The sequence below is a fragment of the Phascolarctos cinereus genome, unplaced genomic scaffold (assembly GCF_003287225.1).
Source record: "Phascolarctos cinereus isolate Bilbo 61053 unplaced genomic scaffold, phaCin_HiC Scaffold_4;HRSCAF=312, whole genome shotgun sequence".
Lineage (NCBI taxonomy): Eukaryota > Metazoa > Chordata > Mammalia > Diprotodontia > Phascolarctidae > Phascolarctos > Phascolarctos cinereus.
The window spans coordinates 674,815,166-674,839,711 of NW_027555847.1; the positions used below are offsets into that span (position 1 = coordinate 674,815,166).

At 46.4% G+C, this 24,546-nt stretch overlaps 1 protein-coding gene across 1 annotated transcript in view; it reads left to right on the top strand.

Annotated features, from left to right (window-relative positions):
• The first annotated feature begins 2,323 nt into the window (after window positions 1-2,323).
• The window catches only part of LMNB2 (lamin B2), a 34,155-nt gene continuing 11,932 nt past the window's right edge, over window positions 2,324-24,546 (top strand). The window contains exons 1-7 of the mRNA XM_021008909.2: window positions 2,324-2,693; window positions 12,502-12,638; window positions 17,860-18,016; window positions 18,801-18,926; window positions 19,639-19,809; window positions 20,322-20,447; window positions 22,163-22,383. Of these exons, the coding sequence (XP_020864568.1) occupies window positions 2,478-2,693; window positions 12,502-12,638; window positions 17,860-18,016; window positions 18,801-18,926; window positions 19,639-19,809; window positions 20,322-20,447; window positions 22,163-22,383 (1,154 nt within the window). The 5' untranslated portion in view covers window positions 2,324-2,477. The remainder of the gene's footprint in view (window positions 2,694-12,501; window positions 12,639-17,859; window positions 18,017-18,800; window positions 18,927-19,638; window positions 19,810-20,321; window positions 20,448-22,162; window positions 22,384-24,546) is intronic.

Consider the following 24,546-nt stretch of genomic DNA (forward strand, 5'->3'; position numbering starts at 1 on the left):
AGTTTGTATCACCTTGCAGACATTCATACATGTTGCCGGGGAAGGGCAATAATAGTTTTGTCTTTGTGTCTCTGGAAGCCAGTTCAGTGTCAGACACAAAGTTGGGGCTTAAGAAATCTTGCTGATTGATTGATTTCCAGTAATGGAATCGGGTGTCCTTTGAGGATGAGATGAGATCGGGAATCGATTGAAGCACTGGAAGGCAGCAAGGTAACCCATGAGATAGATGAGAGCTATCCCGGAGTCTGGAAGAGAAAGGGCTGAATCCCGTCTCAGATACACTGGCTGTGTGACCCTGGGCAATGGCGTGGCTTTGCTAAATCCCAGTTTCTTCATCTATAAAATGGGGGTGATAAATTAAGTGCCTTCCTCAGAGGGTTGCTGTGAGGATCCAATGAGAGAGATAGAAAGCTCTTTGCAAACTTTAAGCACTACATAAATGCTATCTTATTCTTATTCTTATCCTTGAATGTTTGGGTATTCCAGTCGGCTGTTTGTGTTCTGTCTGCTGCAGTGGGAGCTGCCTCGCTGCCCAGCATAGGCTCTGAAAACAGTGAGCATTTAATGTTTGTTGAATGAATAAGAATTATTCTGCTTCTCCTCCTGTCCCTGCTATTGATGTTGTGGCTCTGTGCCTGTGGGCAAGTGTCTTCTTTCTGGACCTATTTTCCTCCATTGGAAAACAAGAGGTGAATTAGATGGTACATGAGATCCTTTCCAGCTCTTCATTATCTTTAAATTTTTTTTTTTTACATTTTGTGTTTTCACTTTGTCTTCATTTCCAAATATATCTTTCTCTCTTCTTCCAGAGAGCAATCCATTATAACAAAGGATACAATGGAAAAAAAGGTGGGGTTGGGTCCAGTTCAGCAAAACTAACAATAAATGCAATCTTCCACACCTCAGTCCCCTATCTCTGCAAAGATGCATTTTTCAGTCACTACTTCTGGGACATCCTTAGCCATTATGATTGCAGTGTTCAGTTCCAATTTTTTTTCCTTTTCATTTACATTGGGATAGTTATTGGGTATATAGGTTTCCTATTTCTGGCCATTTCAATTTGCATCAATTTATATAAGACTTTCTGTACTTCATTCATATTTGTTATTAGTCTGTCATTCAAACATCTGTTAAACACCTACTACGTGCTAAGTGCCAAGGATACAAAGTAAGGTAAAAGACAAACTCAAAGAGCTCACAGTTTAATGGGGGAGACTTTGAAACAACTATGAACAAAGCACATATGTACAGCATAAACTGAAGATAATTAAAAGAGGGAAGGTTTTGGCGTTATTACTTAGGGTGCAGTTATTTGCCATTGCATTCACATACCACAGTGTTTAGCTATTCCTAATTGATGGGAATCTTTGTTTCAAGATCTTTGCTGTTAAAAAAAAAAGTTCTGCTATAAATATTTTGTATTTGTGGGTGGATAGGGGGAGCTTTCTTTCCACCTTGATCTCCTTGGTATATATGCCTAGCAGTAGGGATCTCTGAGTCAACAAGCGTGGACATTTTAGACACCTTCTTAGCAAATTTCTAAGTGCTTTTTCAATGTTCTGCTCCACCAACAGTGTACTAGTGTGCCTATCTTTCCACAGCCCCTCCAGCGTTGACTATTTCCATCTTTATCGGTCTTGAGACTTAAGTTCAAATCTGACCTCAGAAACTTACTAGCTGTGTGACTCTGGGCAAGTCATTTAATAGATGTAGGCCTCAGTTTCTTCATCTGTAAAATGGGGATAGTAGCACCTACCTCCTAGGATTGTCGTAAGGATCAGATGAGATAATGGTAAAGCACTTAACACACGGCTTGGCGCACAGTAGGTATAATATAAATGTTGGCTGTTATTATTTTATTCTTTGTTATTATTGCCAGTTCCTGGCACACAGTAGGCACTTCTATAAATGTTAGCGATTATAACCAGAAGCAGCAGAAGCTGGTTTGCTGGTTGTGAGCTGAAACTCGAACTGTGTTTGGATTTGAATTTCGCTTATTCTTAGCGGTTTGGGACATTCTTCCGAAAGGTCCTTACTAGTTTGCAGTCGCTCTTTCGAGAATTGTTTGTCCCTGGCTTTTGGTCTCTTTAGCCACAGGGAAGCGAGTGGCTCTGTCTTGTAACTTCAGCTCTAACTTCCCAAGCTCAATTCAATGAAATTATCTCCCGCCCTTGGCCAGCCAGCTCACAAAAGGCCGCGCCCCTGCTTGCCTCCCGCGCTAAGATTTGTCCTGGAAACTACATTTCCCAGGGTGCCCCGCGGCGCGCCGCCGCCATTTGGCGGCCGTTAGCTGAGCTGGGCGCTAGCTGCGGGACTCCATGTCCCAGGCTGCTCGGCGGCACGGCGGCGGCGGGGAGCAGCCGCCATCTTGGCAGTCCGGACTCCCGCCGGATTGAATGAGCCCGCGGAGCCCGCCCGCGCCGCAGCCTCCACTTCAGTGAGGGAGTCCGAGGCAGGCCGCCGGCCCCCGCCCCGCTATGGCCACGCCGCTGTCCGGCCGCAGTGCGGCCTCGGGCCTCGGAACCGGGACGCCGCTGTCGCCCGCGCGTATCTCGCGGCTGCAGGAGAAAGAGGAGCTGCGCGAGCTCAATGACCGCCTGGCGCATTACATCGACCGCGTGCGCGCGCTGGAGCTCGAGAACGACCGGCTGCTGCTGCAGGTGTCCGAGAAGGAGGAGGTCACCACGCGAGAGGTGCGTGCGCCAGCCCAGGGTCGGGCGCGGGGAGGGGGAGGGGAGGCGGACCGCGCTGGGGAGAGCACGAGGGGGGGCACGCACCAAGTTCCTCGAGAGGGCACCACGCGCGACGTGCGTGAGGGGGACGGGGTCACGAACGAGGTGCGGTGCAGGGAGCCGCGAGTGAGGCCACGCGCGGGGTGCCGTGGCCCAGCGAGGGGCGTGGGGCAGAACGGACTAGGCTTGAGGAAGGGCGCGTGGGAAGGGGAGTGGGTTGCGTGCGAGGGAGGGCCGCGGGGGGGGGGGAGTCGGCGTCCCGCGAGGAGCTGCCGGGGGAGTGGGTGGAAGGGGCTAACCACGCGCGAGGTGGAGGCGGCTGCCGGAGGAAGGGGGAGCTGACCGAGGTAGGGCTCCCGGGAAGGAAGTGGTGGGTAACCACCAACGAGCGAGATTTCACTGGCGTGTCCCCCCCCGCCCCCGCGTGGAATTAATTCTCCGTGAACGAGAGGCAGCTCTGTGTACTTTGACACCCCCCCAGCCCCTCCCCAATTTTGTTAGGGTACGAGGGATGCCCCATGAGGTCTAGGCTGGGGGTGGGAGTAAAAGGAGGACCCTGGATGGAACTCTTGGAGCTCCTGGGGTCTGAGGCTGGCTTCGGGGAATGGTTTTGGGAGGCCGGGGCCCCCTTTGGGGGAAGAGTAATTTCCTTCTTGGGAGGAGTTCCCTGGAGACTGGCCTGAGGTATCGCGCTTGGGGAGGGGATTTCCCGGGCCAGGGGGAACCCCCTTAAGGCACCCCTACGGGATGTCTGCTTATGGGGAAGAACGAAGGTCTCAGAGTGAGTTGCGGGGTCCGCTGGAGCTGGGGTCTGCTGGAGAGCACCATGTGAAGGCTGGACTCGTGTAACATTGAGTTCTTGACCTAGAATAAGTGGGAGTTTTCAAAGCAAGTCTGTTTCCATTCTAGATGGATCATTCATTGTAAACGTGAAGAGTACACGTGGCTGTCTTCACATTCTGTGAAGCCGTTAGAGTTCACAGCGCAAATCCTCTTTTTAAAAAAAAACAACTCAGGGCTCAATAATTCAGGTCAATTTTGTGGGGGAGTGCTTTTGGGAAGGACCAGTTATACTGGTGAAGTCTAGCCCTTTCACAGCCTTTCTAGTGGATGGGTAGCTTGTAGATCCCTAACATACTAGGGTTCTGAAGGGACTAAGCTGCACCCGTGTGTTCCTAAGATAGGCTTGGAAGCCCTTGGGAACGATCGCGTCCCGTTTAGGAGAAGGGGTAACATTCTCAAAGGGAGGAAAGTAGCTTGCCCAGGGTCACACGACGACGAGTTAGTGAGTCAGGACTAGAAATCAGGCAGTAATAATAATACCTGGCATTTGTGTACCTCTTTAAGGTTTGCAAAGTGTGATGCATATGCTGTTAACCTAACCCCGGTTTACAGATTAGAAAACTAAGGCAGACAGGTTAAGTGACTGGCTCCAGGGTCATATTGGTAGTAAGTATCTGAGGCAGTATTTGAACTCGGATTCTTGACTCCAAGTCCATTAGCATTCACTGTCAGGGTGCCACTTAGCAGCCTCAGGTCTCTTATTGCTTTGTTTCCTCATCTGTCAACTTAACTAAAGGGGTTGAGCTATGGTATGCCTCTCCCAAGCTGTAAAAAAATCCAAGGTTCTGAGATTCACAAGGTGTGAGTCACATTGAATCAAAAGTATCAACTGTGCAGTGTCTATTTAACCACTAAGTGAGGGCCTGGATCCTAAAATGCAAATCCTGCTTCTGTGCCCCTTGTGCTTGGAGAAGTATCTGTATAAAGTAGTTTGTACTTGAAGTCAAGTGACTAAATAACATATGTCGTTTCTTTGTGTTACTAAATGTTAATTATTGTAACAAATTCATTCAACACACTTCCTTCTGTTAGGCACCAGGGATACAAAAGTTATTGAGACACTGGCTCAGAGAATTTACCAGGTCCTTGTAGGAGATATCAGGAATATACCTATAATAAAATAAAAGTAGGTGTTTCCATAGCCGAGTGGGGTGGGTGGGCGGGGTTCATTAGAGGAAGAAGTTACTTCCTGGCCAGAGGGACCAGAGAAGATTCTTTGGAGGAGGTGGCATTTGAGTTGAGCCTTTGAGGGACAGATAAGATCAAGATGAGTAGAAGAGTAGTCCATTGGTAGAGTCAGAAAAATACTGGATCTTCTCTGGGCAGCCTATGCAGCTAGTTTGCCTAGGACAGAGAGTAGGGGGGAAATGCAACTAAAACTGTAAAGGGAGTTGTCAGATTGGACTTATAAAAGGTATCTGTAAAACTGAACCCTTACGGGAGATGAGTTATTGCAGTGGGTGTTTAAATACTGGAAGTTGGCTCTGATTGTAGATTAAGAAAAATCACCTTTTGAATGAAGGGGGTTGGGCCAAGAGAATTTGATGTTGCTGCCTGACTCAGAAGCATTATTTCTGCATTCATTTTCTCAACTTTTCTGTTAGGCTGTTAAAACACAAATGCTAAAGCCTTTTTGGAATGTGAGACTTACTGGCAGGGACAATTTATATTGTGTCAATTTTAAAATTCAGTTTAACATAGAATTCATGTCTGCTACGGGCAAAAAGTACTACAGGCCCTGTCCTTAAGGAGTGTACATGTTAAGGACAAAAGCAATTTAATTGGAAGCGGATAAAGTAACCTGTAAGGATCCGTTCTCAGAATCCTCCAGCTATCAAAAATGAAACTATAGGCTGCTCCTTCCTACCCTTTTGGGATGCTTTTGTGGCACTAGGGCTAGGAGGAAACTGGAGAAGGGTCAGTTTCATGTCTGGATCTGATGTGCCTGGCAGGGGTCCTAGTGTAGTGTAAACCCATCTGACCATTGGAGAAGCAGCAGGTCATTTGGGGGAAGTGGGGCCAGTGGCTTGGAAAGAAGTTGTCTTCTGTGGACCTTGGTGTAAAAGTAGCATGAAAAGGGACCCCCCCCACACACACACATCCCCACAGCCCCCACCCCAGCTTTTTTTTTTTTTTGCTATGGCATTTGAGCTGAGAGGGACTTTAGTAGATGCAATAATGTAACAGTAATAAAGGCAGCTGACATACAGACGTACATATATGGCATTATCTCATTTGACATGTTGGGGCTGTAAGGGACCTTGGACATCATCTGGTGTCATTCTTGCACATTATCTGTGTGCAGAAAGTGGTTTTTGTTGATGATGGTACAGATGAAGAATCACAGCGAGAACAAAAAGTGCTCTTTATCCTTTGTCTTCCTTGATCCTCCCCGAGACACACCTGTGAGATATTGCAACTATCCTTCCTGTTTTAGAGATGAGGCTACTGAGGCTGAGAGCAGCAACGTGGTAGCAGATTTTGGTGGAAGGGTAGTGAGGAAAAAGGCTAAAGGGGGAGAATTTGGGACAAAATTATTCAATGCCTGGCTAGGGAGATTGGCCTCCATTTTTTTCATCTTTAAATTGAGAAAGCTAGATTAAGAGCTTTCTAATGGTCCTTGCAGCTCTTCCAGGATTTTCTGTAACTGTCCTGTATGCAGTGGGAAGCCACTGAAAAGTATTTGAACCTGAGTTAGGTAGTGATTTCAGGCTGTAAAGGAAGATAGACCCAGGTTGGGAGGCTCTTTACACAAAAGTCTTGGGATCTTACCCTGGGAGTGGTAAGGGTTCCACTTGTAGGGTGGAAGCTCCTTAAGGGCTAGTACTTTTTAAAACTTGTTTTCTGTCCCTTATGGCATTTAACACAGCCTAGAAGTCCACTGGTAGATTAAGGAAATTCCTAGTTGTTTGATTTTAAATGCCTGGTAGCAGGGAGTAGGGAAAAGACCAGGTAGGAGATGTTGATAAATGTTTGAATGAATGAATGAATGAATGGTCATGAAGAAAGTGAGAATGGAGGTTGGTTTCTCTTCTTTGGTTTTTAGGTGAGTTTGACATAGTAAGTCTATTCCAGGGTTGTAATTGGTTGGACAGATCCTTTTCTAGTTTTTTCCTTCCCCTGGAGGAAGAGAGGAGGTATGTGCATTTTAGCTGTCAGGCAATGTTTGTGTGGCCCTTGGCTCATGCATGTGGCAACACGTTTCCTGGGGGTTCGTTCTTCATACCTGTTTGCTGTTGTTATGCATTCAAATAAAAACAGTTCACCTTTTGTCAGCAGTTTACTATAGTGCCCCCTGGAACGTTCGTTTTGAAAACTACATGTGGAAAAAGATGAGAGTGTTTGGCCAGAAACCCACTTATTTGTTGTACATGAAATTTGAATAACCAAGTTAGAGAGGATTTTGGTAAATCATCTGGTCTGCTTGAGGTGTTATGGAACAGAGGTCCCATGGCCCTGGGAGATGGACATGGCTTCTAGTCCTAGCTTTGCCACTCACTAACTTCACAAGTCATATCATTGCTCTGGGTCCCAGTTACCCTATCCGTGAACTCATGAAGATTGGAAAGATTAGCTATAATGTGTCTTCAGCTCTGGCTCTCTGATTCCTTGTTTTTATATATATATATATATATATATATATATAAAAAATATAAATTGAATAAGGTAATGTACCTGAAAATCTTTTAGAAGTGTCAAAATTATATAAATACAGGCTGTTTGTTGAATTTGTCCTTTTGGCTTTACCTTTCCACCCTTGGTTCTGTGGAGTTGAAAACAGTCTCCATGGTCTTTATTCCCAGTTTATTTACTGGAAACTCGCATTTGTGTAGTGCTTTCAAAGTGCTCACAATCTTTCACTTAAGTTATATAGCAACCCTGCAAAGGATTTGATGCAATGATTACTGGGTGCCATTTTACAGAAATGGGCACACCAGCACACAGAATGGAAGTGATGTGACCAGGGTCACACAAACAGTTGCCTGAGCTCATCTAGAACCTGGGTTACAGGATCATAGAATTAAGAGCTAAAAGAGATGTTAGAGGTTATCTTGTCTAGTGCTTCCAAAGCTCATTTGACCTGTGAAACATTTTTGGTTTTGAAATAATTGATAGAAATCATTCATTCTGGAGAATAACATAGGAAGCAGATTTCTATCTTGTACCTTCAGTCCCAGGCCTTGAATCGTCGGGAGGTGTTTAATACATTTAGATTGAATGGGATAAATACTGGAGTGAAGGGCTCACTTAGTCAATAAGCATTTACTAAACACCTGTTTTGTACTAGACACAGTGACTAAGCACTCAGAATACAAAGACCAGTGGCAGTCTCTTCCCTTGTCGAGTTGATTATAATGGGGGTGTGTATGTAGATGACGTGCATGTGTATATATACAGGCTATGTAAGGAATTACATACAAGATAGCTGGGGGGGAGAGAGCACTAGTTGCCTGGGGATCAGGAAACGTTTGTAAAAGGTGATAATTGAGTTGAGTCTTGAAGGAAATGAGAGATTCCAAGAGATTGCAGTGAAGAGAGAACACATTCCAGGTGCAATAGGGCAAAGGCCCAATGCTGGAGATGTGTCTGGTTGGAACAGGAGGCTGGCCATCAGGGCTGGATTATAGAGGATGTGCAGGGGGAAATCAGGTGTGAAAAGACTGGAACAGGAGGAAGGGGCAAAGTTATGAAGGGTTTAACATGCCAATTAGAGAAATTTAAATTTTATCCTGGAAGTAATAGGGAGTCATGCCCTTTATTGAGAAGGGGGGGGTGGCATGGTTAGACCCCTGTTTTAGGAAAATACATCTTGGCAGCTGTGTGGAAGATAGATTGAGGTGGAGAGAGAATTGAGGCAGCTAGGTGAATGAGGAGAAATGATGAGAACAGAACTAGGATGTGTTTAGGTGAGTGGAAAGAAGGGAATGTGTGTGAGATGTTGTAGGGGTAGAAACAAGATTCACCAACTGATTGGATTTGTGGAGTGAGTGAGACTGAGCTGTTGAGGATGGGCGAAGGCTGGGAACCTGGGTGCCTGCAAGCACCATGGTGCCCTTGTCAATATTAGGCCCATTTGGATGGGAGGGATGGGTTTGGAGAGAAAGATAATGAGCTCTCTTTTGGACTTGTGGAGTTGAAGTTGCCTGCAGGACATCCTGTTTGAAATGTCTAACAGGCAATTGATGATGTAGGACTGTCTCAGGAAAGAAGTCAGGGCTGGATCAAGTCAACAGGCATTTATTAAGCACCTGCTCTGTGCTATAAACTTTGCTATAAACAAAGAAAGGCAAAAGACAATGCCCAATAGAAGAAACAACATGCACACCGCTGTGTACAAATGAGTGCGTACAGTTCAGATGGGAGAGAATCTCAGGGAGGTGCCAACATTAAGGGGGTCGGGGAAGGCTTCCTATGGAAGGTGGGAGATGGAGATGAAGATGAGGAAGGAGAGCATTCCAGGCACCGGGACAACCGAGGAAAATGCTAGGAAACCAGAGCCCTGTATTGGAGGAGTAGCAGAGAGGCCAGTGTCACTGGAGTATAGAGTTTGTGGAGAGGATAAGAGGGCAGAAATGGTGAGAAGGGCTTTAGAAGCCAAACATTTGATCCTGTAGGAAGTATTAGGGAAATTCTGGGGTTTAGGGAATAGGGGGTGATGTGGTCCCACCTGCACTTTTGGAACATCATTTTGACAGTAGGCATCTGGGAACCATTGGTGTAGACCTAGAGATAGGAACTGGACCTGGGATTTCATTGGTTTTAGGGTACTGTGGAATGAGGAAACTTTTACCCGTGCAGGTCAGCACCATCTTCGCAATTTACAGTCTTGGAGAGGTGCCTGGACAACTGGGAGGTTGAGTGATTTACCAGGTCTTGCAGTTAGTGTGTGTCACAGGTGGGGCTGGAGCTCAGACCTTCTTGCCTTCACAGTCAGCTCACTATCCACCACCTCATGCTTCTTCTATCATCTGTAGAGAGATGATGATTAATCCACAGGAGTGATGAGGGCATCAGGTTAGAGTGTAGAAATAGAAAAGGGCCCAGAACCAGGGGACAAAAGAGTTGTGAAAATCTAGAGAGGGCAGAGTATCCAGAAGGAGAGGCTGGTCAACAGTGTCAAATGCTGTAGGGAAGTCAAGAAGGAAGAAAATGAAGACTTTTACGTAATCTACATATGATAATCACTTCTGACATCTTAATTTCATGTTTAATATTTGAAGGGGGATTGTTTCTGGTGTTGACATCTTTAATCAATCAACAAGCATTTTATTAAATGCTTACTTTGTGCCTAGCACTGTGCTAATTGCTACCAGTACAAAGAAAGGCATAATAAGCACCAAAACAATCCCTGCCCTCAGAGTACTTACACTCCTAATGGAGAGCCAGCCAGCAGAACCCCATTCATGTTGTGCAGAACACAATTTGGGAAGAGACTGATGTAGTTCAACACTTTTAATTTCACAGTGGAGGAGATGGAGTGTCCTAGTGGGGAAGAAGGAACATGCCCGGTGTCATACTGTGAATTAGTGGCAGAAATTCCTCTAAAATATTTTCCTTTCCTGTACCACATTCCATTCCACATGTCTTTTCCTTTTCCCCAAGGTAATTCATGTAGTCAGCAAAAGATTAGGGCATCTGCTCCATGTGAAAGTTTGTTTGTACTAGGTGGGTTGGAGGAAGCTTACAGAATATAGCAGGAGGCCCAGTCCTTGGGGATCTCTTGGGAGCTAGTGTGCGTGTTGGTACTTTTTTGTCCTTTCTGAGGAATGGGAGGGGAGGGCTGTGTTTACCTCTGTTACCACCCTTGGAAAATCAGTTGTTATGTGAGTTGCTGATCTCTCCAGATGTGTCAGACCTGGGGACGTGGCTCACACATTGTTGGGGACACAGTTGGGCTGGAACAGCCAGTTCTCTTGGACCTGACCAGCTGAAAAACTGACTGACTTTGTTATAGGGTTTTACATTTTGCAGAGGACTTTCCACTCTACTTAGGAAGTCAGCTGTGTGTCGTTGATTTAGAGATGAGAAGGGCCTTGGTGTAATGTGAAAGTCTGATCTGAACCTAGGTCTATTGATAAGAAGTTCAGTGTACCTCCACCATGCCGTACTGCTTCCCATTTAATAGATGAGGAAGCTGAGTTTTGGGAGAGATTTAGTGATTGGTTTAGCTAAGGGACAGAGCCATGACTTGTGCCCGCAGATTCTGATCCAAAGGCCTCCCCACCATGATCCTTTTGGCTAGCACTTGCTGGGAAGAGATCCATGTGACTTGTGCTTTGGTTAAGGTCAAGCTTGCTGGCCTTTCAGACCTCCTGCTATACGGAGTTGGTCAGCTCAGTCTCCTAGTGCATCCTCTCCAGTTGTGCAGTAACCACTCCTATTCTCTTGGGCTTTTCTTTTATGTCTTCAATCAACTGGTGCTTATTGAATCCTGACCAGAAACCTGGCCCTCAGAGGTGGGGCTGGGATGGGGGATAGAAACACATGAGACCTGGGGCATTGCTGCCCTCCATGAGGGCACAGCCTTAATTGTGAAGAGCAGTAACAGGGCAGGCAGCACATGTGCAGGGCCAGGGACTCAGGCAGTGTCTTTTTGGGCTTAGGTGTAGGGCGGGAGCAGGGAGATGACTAGTTATGGTTGCCAGGGGACAGTGGACGCCACAGGCCAAGTTTTCCTTCTTAGGAGATGCTGTACCCTCTCTACAGGAATGTCTGTCCACAGCTCTGGGACGGGGTCTAGGTTGTGATCCTGTTTTGAGAGGTCATTTGTTTGGATGGTTCTGTTTTGAAAATGTGTTTACTAGAACCTGTGGCTTAATTCAACTCAATCAAACTCTTATTGGCACAGCCTTGTTTTTATAGTGCCTGGAACTGGAGTGTGCAAAGATAAGTTTGGTGACATCCCTGCCCTTGTGCAACTCATAGTAGGGCAAATAAGATATTAGATGTAACGTATCCCAAGAGCTAATAAAGCTTAAAGCAGTACTTTTGGGATGTGTGTGTATATACATGGGTACGTATGTATGTACACATATACACTGGACCCTGGAATGTGGGAATTCATATCCTGCCTCAGACACTTAATCTGTCAAATGGGAATAATAATAGCAGCCACCTCCCAGAGTTGTTATAAGGATAAAAGGAGGTAATATTTGTAAAGCATTTTGCATACCTTAAAAGTGCTATGTAAATACTAAATAGTATTATTAAATATCTATTATATATATATATATATATATATATATATATATATATATGTTCATGTATATACAGACAAACCACACTGAGGACCTTGTTTACCATAACCTAGAATGTGCTATCTTTGAAAACCATAGAACAGTCCCACCCTTGTAAAAGAAAAGGATGGTGAAGCAAAACAAATGAGCATTGATCTGCCCACCAGTGTAAGTTTCCTTTCACACACCTGTAGCCTCCTCTCCTCCTCCCCTAAGGAGAGGACAGAAGCATCCTTCCTTTGGGTCTCACTCTGGTTGTTCAGCTGTCCCCGTTTGGGTGTATCTATTTTAAGTAATCTGGCAAATTTAGATACCTAACTCTGGGGTTCCTGGCTTCCTGGGAGGTTATGGGCTGAGAACAGACAACGTGTGTGGCTGTGTTAAAAACTGAGCTAGAAACCAGTGAGATGCTTTGTATTTTCTTCTGGGATTTTGAGGTTGTACTGAGTGTTTGGGGTGGAATGTGGAGTTCTGGAGAGAGCAGCTCCTTTCCTTCCCTGAGGATAGCTTTGTAGAAGAAGAGACACTTGAAGATCTTTGTGAGCCTGTCTCTAAGAGGATCTGAATAATGAGGTGCTTCTCATCTAAGACACTGAGAGCTGGCCAAATTCAACTTTTCTTGCTTCTTTCTCCCCAGAGACGACATCTCTGTGCTTTCTGCTTAGGGTTTCTTTCTTTCCTTCTCCCAGGTAAGCGGAATCAAGGTCCTCTATGAGTCAGAGTTGGCTGATGCCCGGAGAGTCCTGGATGAGACTGCGAGGGAAAGAGCCAAGCTTCAGATTGAAATAGGAAAATTAAGAGCAGAACTTGATGAGGTCAATAAAAAGTAAGTGGTTTTGACTTGGTATAATTTGGGCCTAATTAAAGCAACCACAGTGCTGACAGGCCTGCCATAGCAAGAAACCATCTGGTCTGCTTAACTCTGTGGGAGGACTTCATCCAGCCTATGGCTTCGTTTATATAGGGGGCCCCATGTTAAGAAGACCCATGCTTAGAAAGCATCAATATGGGTGGGAAGGCAGTTCCATAGGATTAGATTTCTAAAAGTTGACCATCGGTTTTTTTTTTTTTGGCTGGGCAATGGGGTTAAGTGACTTGCCCAGGGTCACACAGCTAGTAAGTGTTACGTGTCTGAGGCTAGATTGGAACTCAGGTCCTCCTGAATCCAGGGCCGGAGCTGTATCCAGCGTGCCACCTAGCTGCCCCAGTCAGTTTTGCTAGAACACAACATATACATTCTCCAAAAGCATCTTTCTTTGCAAAATCATGCAGTAAAAGCCACAGAGCTTATGGGGAAATGAGGCTGGGGCATAATGCTCAAAAACTTCATCAGTGACACTTCAAAAAAGATAGGAGCCTAGTGAAAAATGGCAGTAGTTTTATATGTGTTAAATGGTTAGAATAGGTGGCCAAGGGGGTGGAGGATGTGAGCCAGTCCTTCTCTCCTTGCTGTTCCTTCTGCACCTGAAGGTAGAGTATACAATGGCCCTCTGTGCTGCTAAAGACCTGGACGGAGCTTTTGGGTTGTAGCCCGTGAGTCATTGTGAAATGCCACCGTTTTCTGCACTGTTTCTGAGGAAGAAATTGTGAAGAAGTAAACTGGAGTTATTCTCAAAATGTTCCATTATGTTGGAACAAATGTGTTTTTTGAAAGCTGTGTTATAGTGCTGACTGCCCTTTAGGGGAGGATGTGCCCTATTACTTACATAAAACAGGGTCCACCCTGCTTGACCTCAGGTATGAAAATAACATCATTATTTAGAAAGCCAAGCGCCCACATTTTCTTAAATGCTATCGGGGATCAAGGGGAAAACTTTTCTATTTGTTTCCCCAGCATTTAGCGCAATGTTTCTTACATAATTAAATAGTTTTTATTAATGAATTCATCCTCATGTAAGGCTTAATTCTTTGGCCTGGTATTTTTCAGTCTCTCCTAGTTAATCGTCATTAAGGGTCCCTTTGAATTATGCCTCATCCTGGCTAGAGATGACCTTGCCCCTTTAGACTTTGCCAGGGGAGTAGAAACTCTGGCTGGACCTTCCCCACTTGCCTGGATGCAGAGTAAGGGGATGAGGACGCGTGAAAGCTGGCCACCAGCAGGTATTGGGGGTGTTTTGGGGCAACTGCACCTCATAAACGTGCCTGCTGTGATATGAAGGGACTTGGGATCTCTAGCAGTGAAGGGGTTATAGGCCTTTTAAAGTTCAAGGTAAAGGGTAGCACTGAACTAGTAAACACAGTGGTAAGGCTTTTAATAATTCCGTCTTAAACTTAGTGAGTGCCTTCTCTGTCCAAGCAGTGAGTCAGGGGCAGGGTGTACAAAGACAAAACCAAAGGGACTTGCTATGAGCACCAGTGTAGCACTAGTGTAGTACAAGGGGAAAACATTTTTTTTAATTAGGAAGCAGTGTTAAGTGACTTGCCCAGGGTCATACAGCTAGTAAGTAAGTGTCTTAAGGCCAGTGCTCTATACACTGTGCTACCCAGCTGCCCCATAGTACAAGGAAATTTGAGGAAGGAGGGCACACTTAGCAATGGAGAGGATGAGGAGTCATCGCAGGTTGATGAAAAAAAGTAGAGGCTTCAGGGAGGAGGTGAAAATTGAGTTGTGTTGAAGGAAGACAAGGATTCTGAGACATGAAGAAGAAGCACTTTCTAGGGAGGTAGGAGATGGAGTGATCAATCATCTGTCTGTTGGCCCAGAAATCTGTCCAAAAACCTTTCCCAAACCTCATCTTATCCTACAGGTAAGCAGACTGTGCCCTCTGCACTACTTTAACCTTCACTTCCACATCCCTGGGCCTCTTGGAGAATGGGGGAAATGGAGGCTTGCTCAGCCATCCAGGGTGAACTATCCTGTGAATGGCCCCTGGAGATCCTCTCAACATCAAGAATCTACTCAGTTTCTTCATTTAAGAAATAGGGAAACTGAACTTAGGGAAAAGTGAGTTGCCTGAGGTTGTGACCTCAGCTGTGTTGAAGAAAAAATACTATAGAAATACAGTACGAGAGAGATGCAGATTGGTCCAAACTGGCATAGTACCCTTGCCCTTCAGCGTGACTCTTTGCCCCAAGATGATTTCAGGTAACATTTGTGAGAATCTTGAACTAGGACGAGACACGTTGACCTTCCACAATTGATTGAATAACCAAGTCACCATCCCATACTTGTGGGCCACTCCTCAGTCCTGGAGTGAGACAAAGGGACCTCCTTCCTTGCATTAATATCGTAATCCTTTCTCTGTGGAGAAGGGTGAGTCAGCACTGGACCATCACTTCTGGTGGACTGGTAACTGGGGGAGACTGATTGCCCCTAGATGAACCCAGGACTTGCTACTTATCACTAATCATTTCAGGGATGGGATGGGCACCATCTTGAACAGACCAGAGTTCTTTGCCAAAAGGTTCCCTGTCACCCTTTATTTCCCTAAGAAAAACCCTTTGTGTTCTAGGGGCTTTTCTCAAGGTATTTGGAAAGGGCTTTGGAGGAAAGTATTTAGTATTTTCAGTTTTACTATAAATGGGTTGTAAATATGTTTCTATGGCTGGATAGCAGAATCAGACCTAGAACCCCGGTCAGTACTTGATGTGCTGATGCTTTAGCTCTCCGAGGGTCCTCCTGGCAGCAGTTGGGTTCCTCACCACATTGATCCAAGGAACACGTGTACCCCGCGTCCCTGGGATGCTGCTGGGGTCCTTTATCTCAACAGACGTTTTGTGAGGCCCATGAAAGGGAGGGCATTCTGTGTGAGGCTCTAAAGTGCAGTGCGGCATGATAGTGGGAACAGCTCTGGAATGGGGAGTCCTGGGCTGTATACCCTGACCTGTGTGATTTGTGAGCCAGCCACTCACCTTCTCTGAATGAGAAGGGACCCAAGAAGGCTCCTGGTTAGTCCAGCCTGTACCAGAGCAGAATTGGGCAATGATGGGCAGAAACCTCTGTCCTTTTGACCTAGGACAATAGATTTAGAGTTAGGGGGAGCTTGGAGATTGTTGAGTCCAGTCCCCTCACTTTATAGGTACCAGCATGGAGCCTGAGGTCACATAGGTAGTAGGAGGGTAGGAGATCAGGGCTTGAAAACAAGAGCTGTCATTTTAAGTCCGGTTCTTTTTGCTCTCTATTATTTTGTCTCATTGGCTGAATCTGACTTGTATGCTACAAAGCTTCCAGGAGATATGAGCAGCCATGGTCTGGTAGTGGTCTTCAGACCCCATGACATCAGACTGGCACCAGGGGAAGCTGAGGAAAACTGGCACAGAGTGGTAAAGCCTTATTGTGACAGCCCTCTTGGGGCAGGGTGGAGCCAAGCCTCTGCCAGAGAGTGCCTGGCCAGGGCTGCCCCTCCCAATGAGGGGCTGTCAATACTCAGTCCAAAGGCCAGTGTTTGGGCGATAATTCTGCTGAAACTGGGAAGCTGCCCTGGGGCCCCTTTGCAAACCCTTGCCATGTGGGATGTTCATCTAGGTTAACATGATGTTGGGGGAGGAAATGGAGCTTGGAATCAGAAAGATGTGGGTGGGTGCCCAGGCTGAGATGTGTGACCCAGGTGGGACAGGTCACTTCATTTGGAGCTTTTTTTCCTTCTACAAAATGGGGATGAGCCCTAGTTAGAGAATTGTCCTTTCCAGCGTCTTACACTTAGCTCCTAGGGATGTTGTGGGAAGCCCCTCCCTATACTTTAATGTCCTTCCCTTGAGACTTCAATCCCTTTCTCACCTGGGAATCCGCCCACTGACCAGCAAATCCTAGAGCTGACTGGTTCCCCAAGGATACCTAGGCCAGGCCTTGCCTTCAGGCCAGCCAGGCTTTCCTTTGATCACCTGGGAATGAAGGCTCTTTAAGGGGGATGATGGCACAACTACTGAATTTGCCAAAGCTGGACAAGTTACTGCTAGTGCTACCTAAGAGCCTGTGAGAGCCAAGGCTGACCTGGATTATCCTGTGATGGAGCCCATTGCCCCCTGGTGGTGGGACCTGGGATAGGCCCATTTGGGCCAGTGCAACAATAATAGTGGGCCTTAGGGCTCCAATCCCTTCGTGTTCTTTAAGAGGGTGATGCCGAGAGTGCACTACCTGATCTGTGCCTTCTCTCTAGTAGGGACCAGGCCTCTTCTGTATGGTACCAGATCCTCTTTCTGGGTAAGCACTCATACTGGCCCCCTGACACCAGCTATTTGGGTGGTGGGAGGTTGTGCAAGCTAGAGCTATTTAAGGAGGTACTGTCGAAGGGAGCACTACCATGCCAGTAGGCCTTCTTGAGAGGAAACCTGTTGGGTTCAGTGTGAAGTTGAACGTAGCCAGCATAATCACTTAGGCCCCTTTCCCTCTCCTTGGGGGTCTTAAAATAGTACTGGGTGAGTGGAGTGGACAGGGACTTAGATCACAGATTAAGATGGGACCTCCGATAATCTAGTCTAAAAGAAATCTAGACAACCTTAAAGGGACTTTTCCAAGGTCATACAGGTTGTATGGAACAGAGCTTATTGGGAGATTTTCCTTCTCACTCTTCTTAGAATTCTTTGGAGGCTGCTGAGTCAAATTTTCTCTTCTAGAAGGGAGGGCTAGAGGATGTTCTTTTGGCCCTTGCCTTAGCTGAAGTGACCAATAAGAACTTGCCTTTGGACACTTGCTCTGTGTCTATTTGGAGAGGCTCAGAAGAAGCCTATCTGGGTACTTAGTGATGTGGCTTGGTAAACACCTCCCGTTAGGTATTGTTTAAAATCTCCAGCTTTTTCTTAGTCTTTTTTGCCTTTTGTGTGGCAAACAACAAAGGCTGTTTTCTTTTTTCTAAAGTAGAACAGAAATACATGTGTTGAAATTTAATGTTTTTAGATTGGGCAAACAATCTCTCACTTTACATAGATGTGAGGTACAGAGAAGGGAAGTGGATGGCCCATGGTGGCATAGCTAATTAATGGCAGAGCTAAACTGGAACCAGGGGCTCTTGACTCCCAATTCACAACTCATTCTGTTGCTTCAGGTGGTCATCAGGCTGGACCACAGTCTCTCCCCTTTACTCATCCAAGCATTTCTGCTTAAATTTCAGCTGTAAGAAGAAGGATGGAGATCTGACTGTTGCCCAGGGCCGTGTGAAGGACCTTGAGTCCCTGTTTCACCGGAGTGAAGCTGAACTTTCTGCTGCCCTGAGTGACAAACGGAATCTGGAAAGTGATGTTGCTGAGCTCAGGGCCCAGCTCGCTAAGGTATGGGCTTCAACCTACTTGTGAGCCAGTGGGTCAGTGGTCCTGGGCATGGCAACCCTTCTGCCTCTAGAATAGGCCTGGCAGCCTGCGACAGTGTTCTGGGCCTCTTTTTTCCACTTCCTCTACTTCTTGTCATTAAATCTTGAATCTCCATTCCCTGTCATGGGAAGCTTTTAAGTGAGGCTGGAGGGCCCTGTTTGAGATTCCAGGTCACCTCATCAGTGGGAAGGAAGTGGGAAGTTGGGACTACATGCATATGTTGCCATGCCAAGGCTGGGTGAGTGGCCTGGAGTTGAGGTAATTCTGTTTATGCAAAACCAGACTATGACCCCAGTGGCTGCAGCCATGTGAAATGCCATGTCCTTAGTCATACTTGCATGTCATTGCCTCAGAATCCTAAGAACTGACAGGAGTGGAGTGCTCTCCATTCACCAAGAACCTAACATCCTCCTTTGACTCTTAACAACCTGTGAAGTGGGTGGTTCAAGAGTTCTTGTCCCCATTTACAGATGAGGAAACTGAGAGGTGGAAGGATTTGCCCAGGTCACATAAGTAATAAGTTCTGGTCTGGGCTTCTAACCCATTTTGGGTGACTGCACATTAAGAGTTCTTTCCACTATATTGCCCAAGGTCTGAGGTGTGCTTGCTCCCTGACCTGGCCTGTGGATTAATACTATGCCTACCATTAAGACCTAAGAGTCTCAGGAAAGTTTGGGTGGGATGGAGTGAGGGTGGGAGTGGGAGGAAGGCACCTGAACATGTCGGGTTCAACCCTCAATATCAGGCAGAAGATGGTCATGCTGTGGCAAAAAAGCAATTGGAAAAGGAGACACTGATGCGGGTGGACTTGGAGAATCGCTACCAGAGCTTGCAGGAAGAGCTAGACTTCCGGAAGAACATATTTGAAGAGGTATTTTATCCTGTTGTGAAAAAAGGGCCCACAGGGTGGTATGGGGAAATTAGTTCCTAAGTGGATTTATTGAGCCTTTCTTCTACCTTCACCTTGACCCCTAGACAAGGGCTAGGCCAGCTTTCAACATATTGTGAAGGAGTCAGAGACTTCCCTCTCATTGCTCCTCCAAGATCCCTAGATACCTCTGTCATTCCCCTGTCCCCTCTTGTCTGGCTGCCCTTCAGGTCTCCTCTTCTCCAGCCTCTCATTAGAGAGAACAATGTGGCAGCGTGGATAGGCTTTGGGCCCAAATAGCCTCACCCAGGTGGAGTCAAGTCCTGGCTCTGGGCTGATAGCTATTTCCATTAGCACCTGACACCTCATACTTTGTACGTGTTAGCACCTAGTCTTTGTTGAAAGAATTAAAAAAGAAATCCAGAGACACAACCAGGAAAGTGGCATCTTTGCTGTCAAGTGAACAAGGGCGGCTCTGGGGCCTTGAATTGTCAGTGACTTCAAGGACTTCTTCCCTGTCTGTTCTCTCTTCCTTGCTATTCACATCTGTCATGAAACAGGGACTCTTGTTGGAATTTAGGGTCAACTCACCGTCTCACTATCTTGATGCTTCTGAGAAGAGAAAGCTATAGCAAAGAAACTTCCAGCTTTCTGCCCTTCAGCTGAGGAGCAGACCACTGATTTCCAGTAATTGTTCTTTTCTTTCTTGGGCTAGGAGGTACGAGAGACTCGCAAGAGCCACGAGCGCCGTTTGGTAGAGGTTGATAGCAGCCGTCAGCAGGAATACGAATTCAAGATGGCGCAGGCCTTGGAGGACCTTCGTAATCAGCATGATGAGCAAGTGAGGCTCTATAAGTTGGAGCTGGAACAGACCTACCAGGCCAAGGTATGAGCAGGGAGCCTGCTGCCCCTGACTTTGTGCCCCGTGAGGCTGGATGTGTTGATTCCTGAAAGATCAGCCCCAGAGGAGTTTGTAGCTCCTTAGTACCCATGCTTTTACTGAGGACCACTCAGGCTGAAATGAGCATCTGAGGGCAGCCTGAGACTGGATGTGTGTGTGTGTTAAAGGCTTGTCCATTCTGATGGTCCCAGCAGCAGCTTCTGGCCATTCTCATCCATTGTGGGAGTGTAGTCCTCCTGCCTCCCTCCTTGAATTACTGCTCAGTCTTCAGCATAGCAAGGCCTGTGAGGTCCCATCTCATTGTGGACTCTAAAGAGGGCTGGGCCCTGAGGCCGTGCGCCAGTGTGATAGAACAAGGGGTTGGGGAGAGATGCCGTCATGAAGGCAGGTAGGCAGTCACATGTAGGGAAAGCTCGGCTCCCACGTGGGGCAGGGATCGGCTCAGCTTTCCTCTAAGTGGCCTGTCCTGTTGTGTCCTCCCTCCTTTCCTCCTTCAGCTGGAGAATGCCAAACTGTGCTCTGACCAAAACGACAAAGCAGCCAGCGCAGCTCGGGAGGAGCTGAAGGAAGCCCGCATGCGAGTGGAGTCTCTCAGTTACCAGCTCTCCAGCCTCCAGAAACAGGTGAGGCCTTGGACCCCCTCTGCCTCCTACTTTGGATCATTTATCCTTGGGTTCCATGCTGAGTTTTGTCAGCAGGCATTTAAACTCGTGCAGTCTCTGCTCTTGGAGGGCTGTCCATCCTTAGACTACCAGGCCTCGGGCCCTTTTTGGAAGTCATATAACATCAATGCCTTTCTCATTCCCATGAAGCTCAAAGAAACTGCATATTTTTTTAGCTGCAGTCTCATTAGAATAATTGAGATGCTCATGATTTCGTACAATACGTTGATTGATGAAGCACTTTACTGAACACAAGTATCACTTTGCATTTTACCTATGAAGAAACTTGAGTTTAGGAATATGAAGGGGCTGGCCCAGCCTCCTCCTCCATCTTTTCTGACTTAATTCAGGTTGCTCAGACAGTCCATTCACTCAACGGCTGTCGTTCACTCAGTGTATGAAAGTGTCTTTGAGAACAGACTAGATTAGACACAGATCCTGCCCACGTGGAATTCGTAGCCAGCTAGGAAGCAAAACTCAAATACACACTAGAATACACAGTGTTCCTTAGTCACACTGCTTCATAGTGAAGTTGTAGTGGACTGTGTGAGGCCAGAAGGGTACTCCAAGCCAGAAGTTCTCAAACTTTTTGTTCTCAGGACCCCTTTATACTCTTAAAAATGATTGAGGACCCCAAAGAGCTTATATTGTGTGAGTTTATCGGTGTTTACTGTATTAGAAATAAAAACTAATACATTTCTAAATATTCATTTTAAAATAATAAACCCACTACATGTTAACAAAAAATAATTTTTCCAAAATAGGAATTAGTGAGAATTGCATCGCTTTATATATTTTCGTGGATCTCATGAATTTGCAGCTTAATTTCTCATAACCCTTTCTGCATTCAGTCTGTTGTTTAATACAATACCTGGCACATAGTAGGCACTCAGCCAAGGTTTATTGACTATTATGACATTGTTTTGGTTGAGGTATATGAGGACAATCCAAAGTCACCCAAATGTGCCGTTGACAAAGGGAGGAGTAGTTAGTTTAATAATCGATCAGAACAGCTGACTTCACGATCGGATTTTGAGAAGTGCTGCTCCAGGCACATGGGACAAAGGACAAAAGGAGAGGAGGGGTCTCGGTGTGTTTGTGGGGCAGGGCGACGAGAAGGCCTTAGAGGGGATCTTGTGAGATAACGCCCAAGAGGCATCATAGCCGCTTTGGAGAGGACCTTGAGTGCTAGGTAGAAGAGCTTTGAGTTTATTAGGTAGCCCAAGGGGAGCTGAGCCCTGGCGAGTTTGGAACAGGGAGTAATCTTTGCATAAGAAGGATTATTCTGGCAGAGAGGCCAAGAGGCTGGAGCCCAGGCTGTGGAATGGGGGGTGGCAGGGAGGAGGACAGTCTAATGATGCTGAGAGAGGTTACAGAGAGGAAGTAGATCTGGGAGGGTGAAAGCTTGGATCAGAGAGGTCAGGGGTGAGGAGCACTCAGAACACCAGCCCAGAGGAGTCCCATCCCTGGCTTTGAGGCTGCGCTGCTCCTGTAATGGAGCTTGCTGGAAATCACTTGTGGGAGGAGAATGTGGCTGCCTTCTCCTCAACTTCTTTGGCTCACGCCTCACCTTTGGGATTAGCCTTTTTTTCTCCACTGCCCTCTTTGGGCTCTTAGGTTCCCTGTACAGTATGGAGTCTGACCAGCTGGATTAACCACATTCTGATAAACCATAGGCCAGTGCAGCAGAAGATCGAATCCGTGAGCTGGAAGAGATTTTGGGTGGCGAGCGGGAGAAATTCCGCAAGATGCTGGATGCCAAGGAGCGGGAGATGACAGAGATGAGGGACCAGATGCAGCAGCAGCTGACTGAGTATCAGGAACTGCTGGATGTCAAGCTTGCCTTGGACATGGAAATCAATGCATATCGGAAACTCCTGGAAGGAGAGGAGGAGAGGTAAGGGAGGGCAGGCTGCGCTCTCGGCTTACAAATGTTTCGGGAGGGAGGAACAGGCCTCCTGGGCCCTCACTGAAGTGCTCAAGGGAATTTCAGTGATCCCTGATTTGTCCAGCATTATTGGGGAGTGTGTTCTACAGACCCTTTTTTAGAGACCTGAAGCAGATTCCTTTTAAGACCCTTTTTGTGGTTTGAGCCAGTGTTGCTGTAAATCTCTAAAAATGTATCGCACTCTTTCCTGGCCATTTCAGGGAGACACTGTACATGGAGTCACTTTTTTGAAGATGAGCATGCATTGTTCTACAGGGCCTTCAGGAGCTCACCTGCACAGAATGGCCCCTGCCGTGCTGGGCTTCCCGCTTTCCTGGGTCTGTTTCTGTTTCTTGTCTTTTTCCTGTCTCTTCCTCCCTGCCAGGCTATCAGCTCTCACCTGTGGCTGTTTCCCTTGGCAGTGCTCTCCTTTTGCCCCATCTACACTATTTTGGGTTGGGAAACCCGATAACCTTGGCTTATTAAAATTTTGTATAAAGTAAGAGTCGGGTCCTTTGGGATAGTCCTCTGGAAAAGACACCTACACTTTAGATCCTGGATATGTGATGTGACTTTTGGCCATTTGGGTGACTTCTATTGATTTATTTTGTGATAACTTGAGTGATTTTCTGCTGTACCCCTCCATTCCCCTTCCCCCACCCCAGCCCCATCTTGACCCAGTGAACCTCCTTTGCCACACTCTGCTCTCTGGCTTTAGGAGGAAGGTGAAATGTTATTGCTTCTGATCCTGTTTAGTCAGAATTACACAGCCTTTAGCTTCATCTTCTTTTGGTTCTCCTGGTTCTGCTCACTGCCCTTTGTATTGGCTCATAGGGGTCTTCTCATGTTCCCCTGAAGTCCGCATTTGTTGTTTATTACAACACAGCTAATGTTCCATTGCAGTTACTAGGAGGCCTCTTTTGCTTCCTTCTCAACTGGGTTTTACGTAATTGACATTTCTAGATGACTGAACATCTAAGTGAGCTTTTGCTGTAGATGGTCAGCCGTCTATTTGCTTAACTGATCTCTCTGATCATTGCTGATGTTGCCCAAGGTCCAGGACAGTTAAGATAAACTTCAATTCAGTAATTATTTACTGAGCACTTGCTTTTTGCCCTTCCTTATGCTAAGTGCTATAGAGGACTCCAGCCCTCATGAGCTTGTCCTGTTTGGTGGGGGGCACTAAGTTTGCCTAGAATCAGAGTCTCCAAATCGGAAAGGGCCTCAGTATCTAGTCCAAGCCATTCCTGAGCAGGCAGGCATCTCCTCTGCAACGTAATCTGAGGGTGGTCAGCCTCACCTTGGAGACTGTCAGTGGCAGAGAAGAGAGGTGCTCATTCCACTTTTGAATGACTGATTGGTAGAAAGTTCTTACTTATGTGGGACTAAATCTTCCTCTTTATAACTTCTGTCTGCTGTTCAGCCTGTTTTGGCCATGACCCTCTTCAGCATAATAGAAGAGAATGACCGTGCTCTAAAGTCTGCTCTTTTCCTAGTATAGACAGACGAATAAAGATAATTCTGTGATAATGTGAGAATTTTGAGAAAAGAGAAAATGGGATCATGCTGCTGTTCTGTTCAACAAAACAGAGCCATGAGTCCCTTGGGGCTAATCTAGCCTCAGCTCCTCCCCAGCCATGTTACTTGTCAAAATGTGGGCATTTACATTTTTATGTTAGTCACATCACTGGCGTGTAAAAAAGTACAGGTGAAAACCTTTGGCTCAGGAGTGAAATCTGCTGTCAAGTGGAGGATTTCCCTGTATGGTCTCAGTGGGTGAGTCTGCTGGGACTTCTCATGGACTCCTGCTCAGTTCATCTCAGAGGTGCTTTGCCGTTCTTGTCCTGCCTGACAATTTTTTTTGCTGAGCACCTAAATTATGTTAGAGCTGAAACCCTTTTGCTGGAACAATTCAGAAAAGGCTTGGCTAATTGATAAAGAGGGAGCCTAGAGAACAGAGTTTGTTTTTTTGGCCTTAACTGCAGCCCTTCTGAGACTTCATGAGAGCTGGAATCTGGAACAACCCTTAGTCTGGATTCTCTTCAGTCTTCACATAACACTACTGCCTTTTCCCCTCCTTGTGGCTCTGCTCCAGCCAAGCTGCTTCCTGGCTTTCCTTAGGAAACCTCAGAA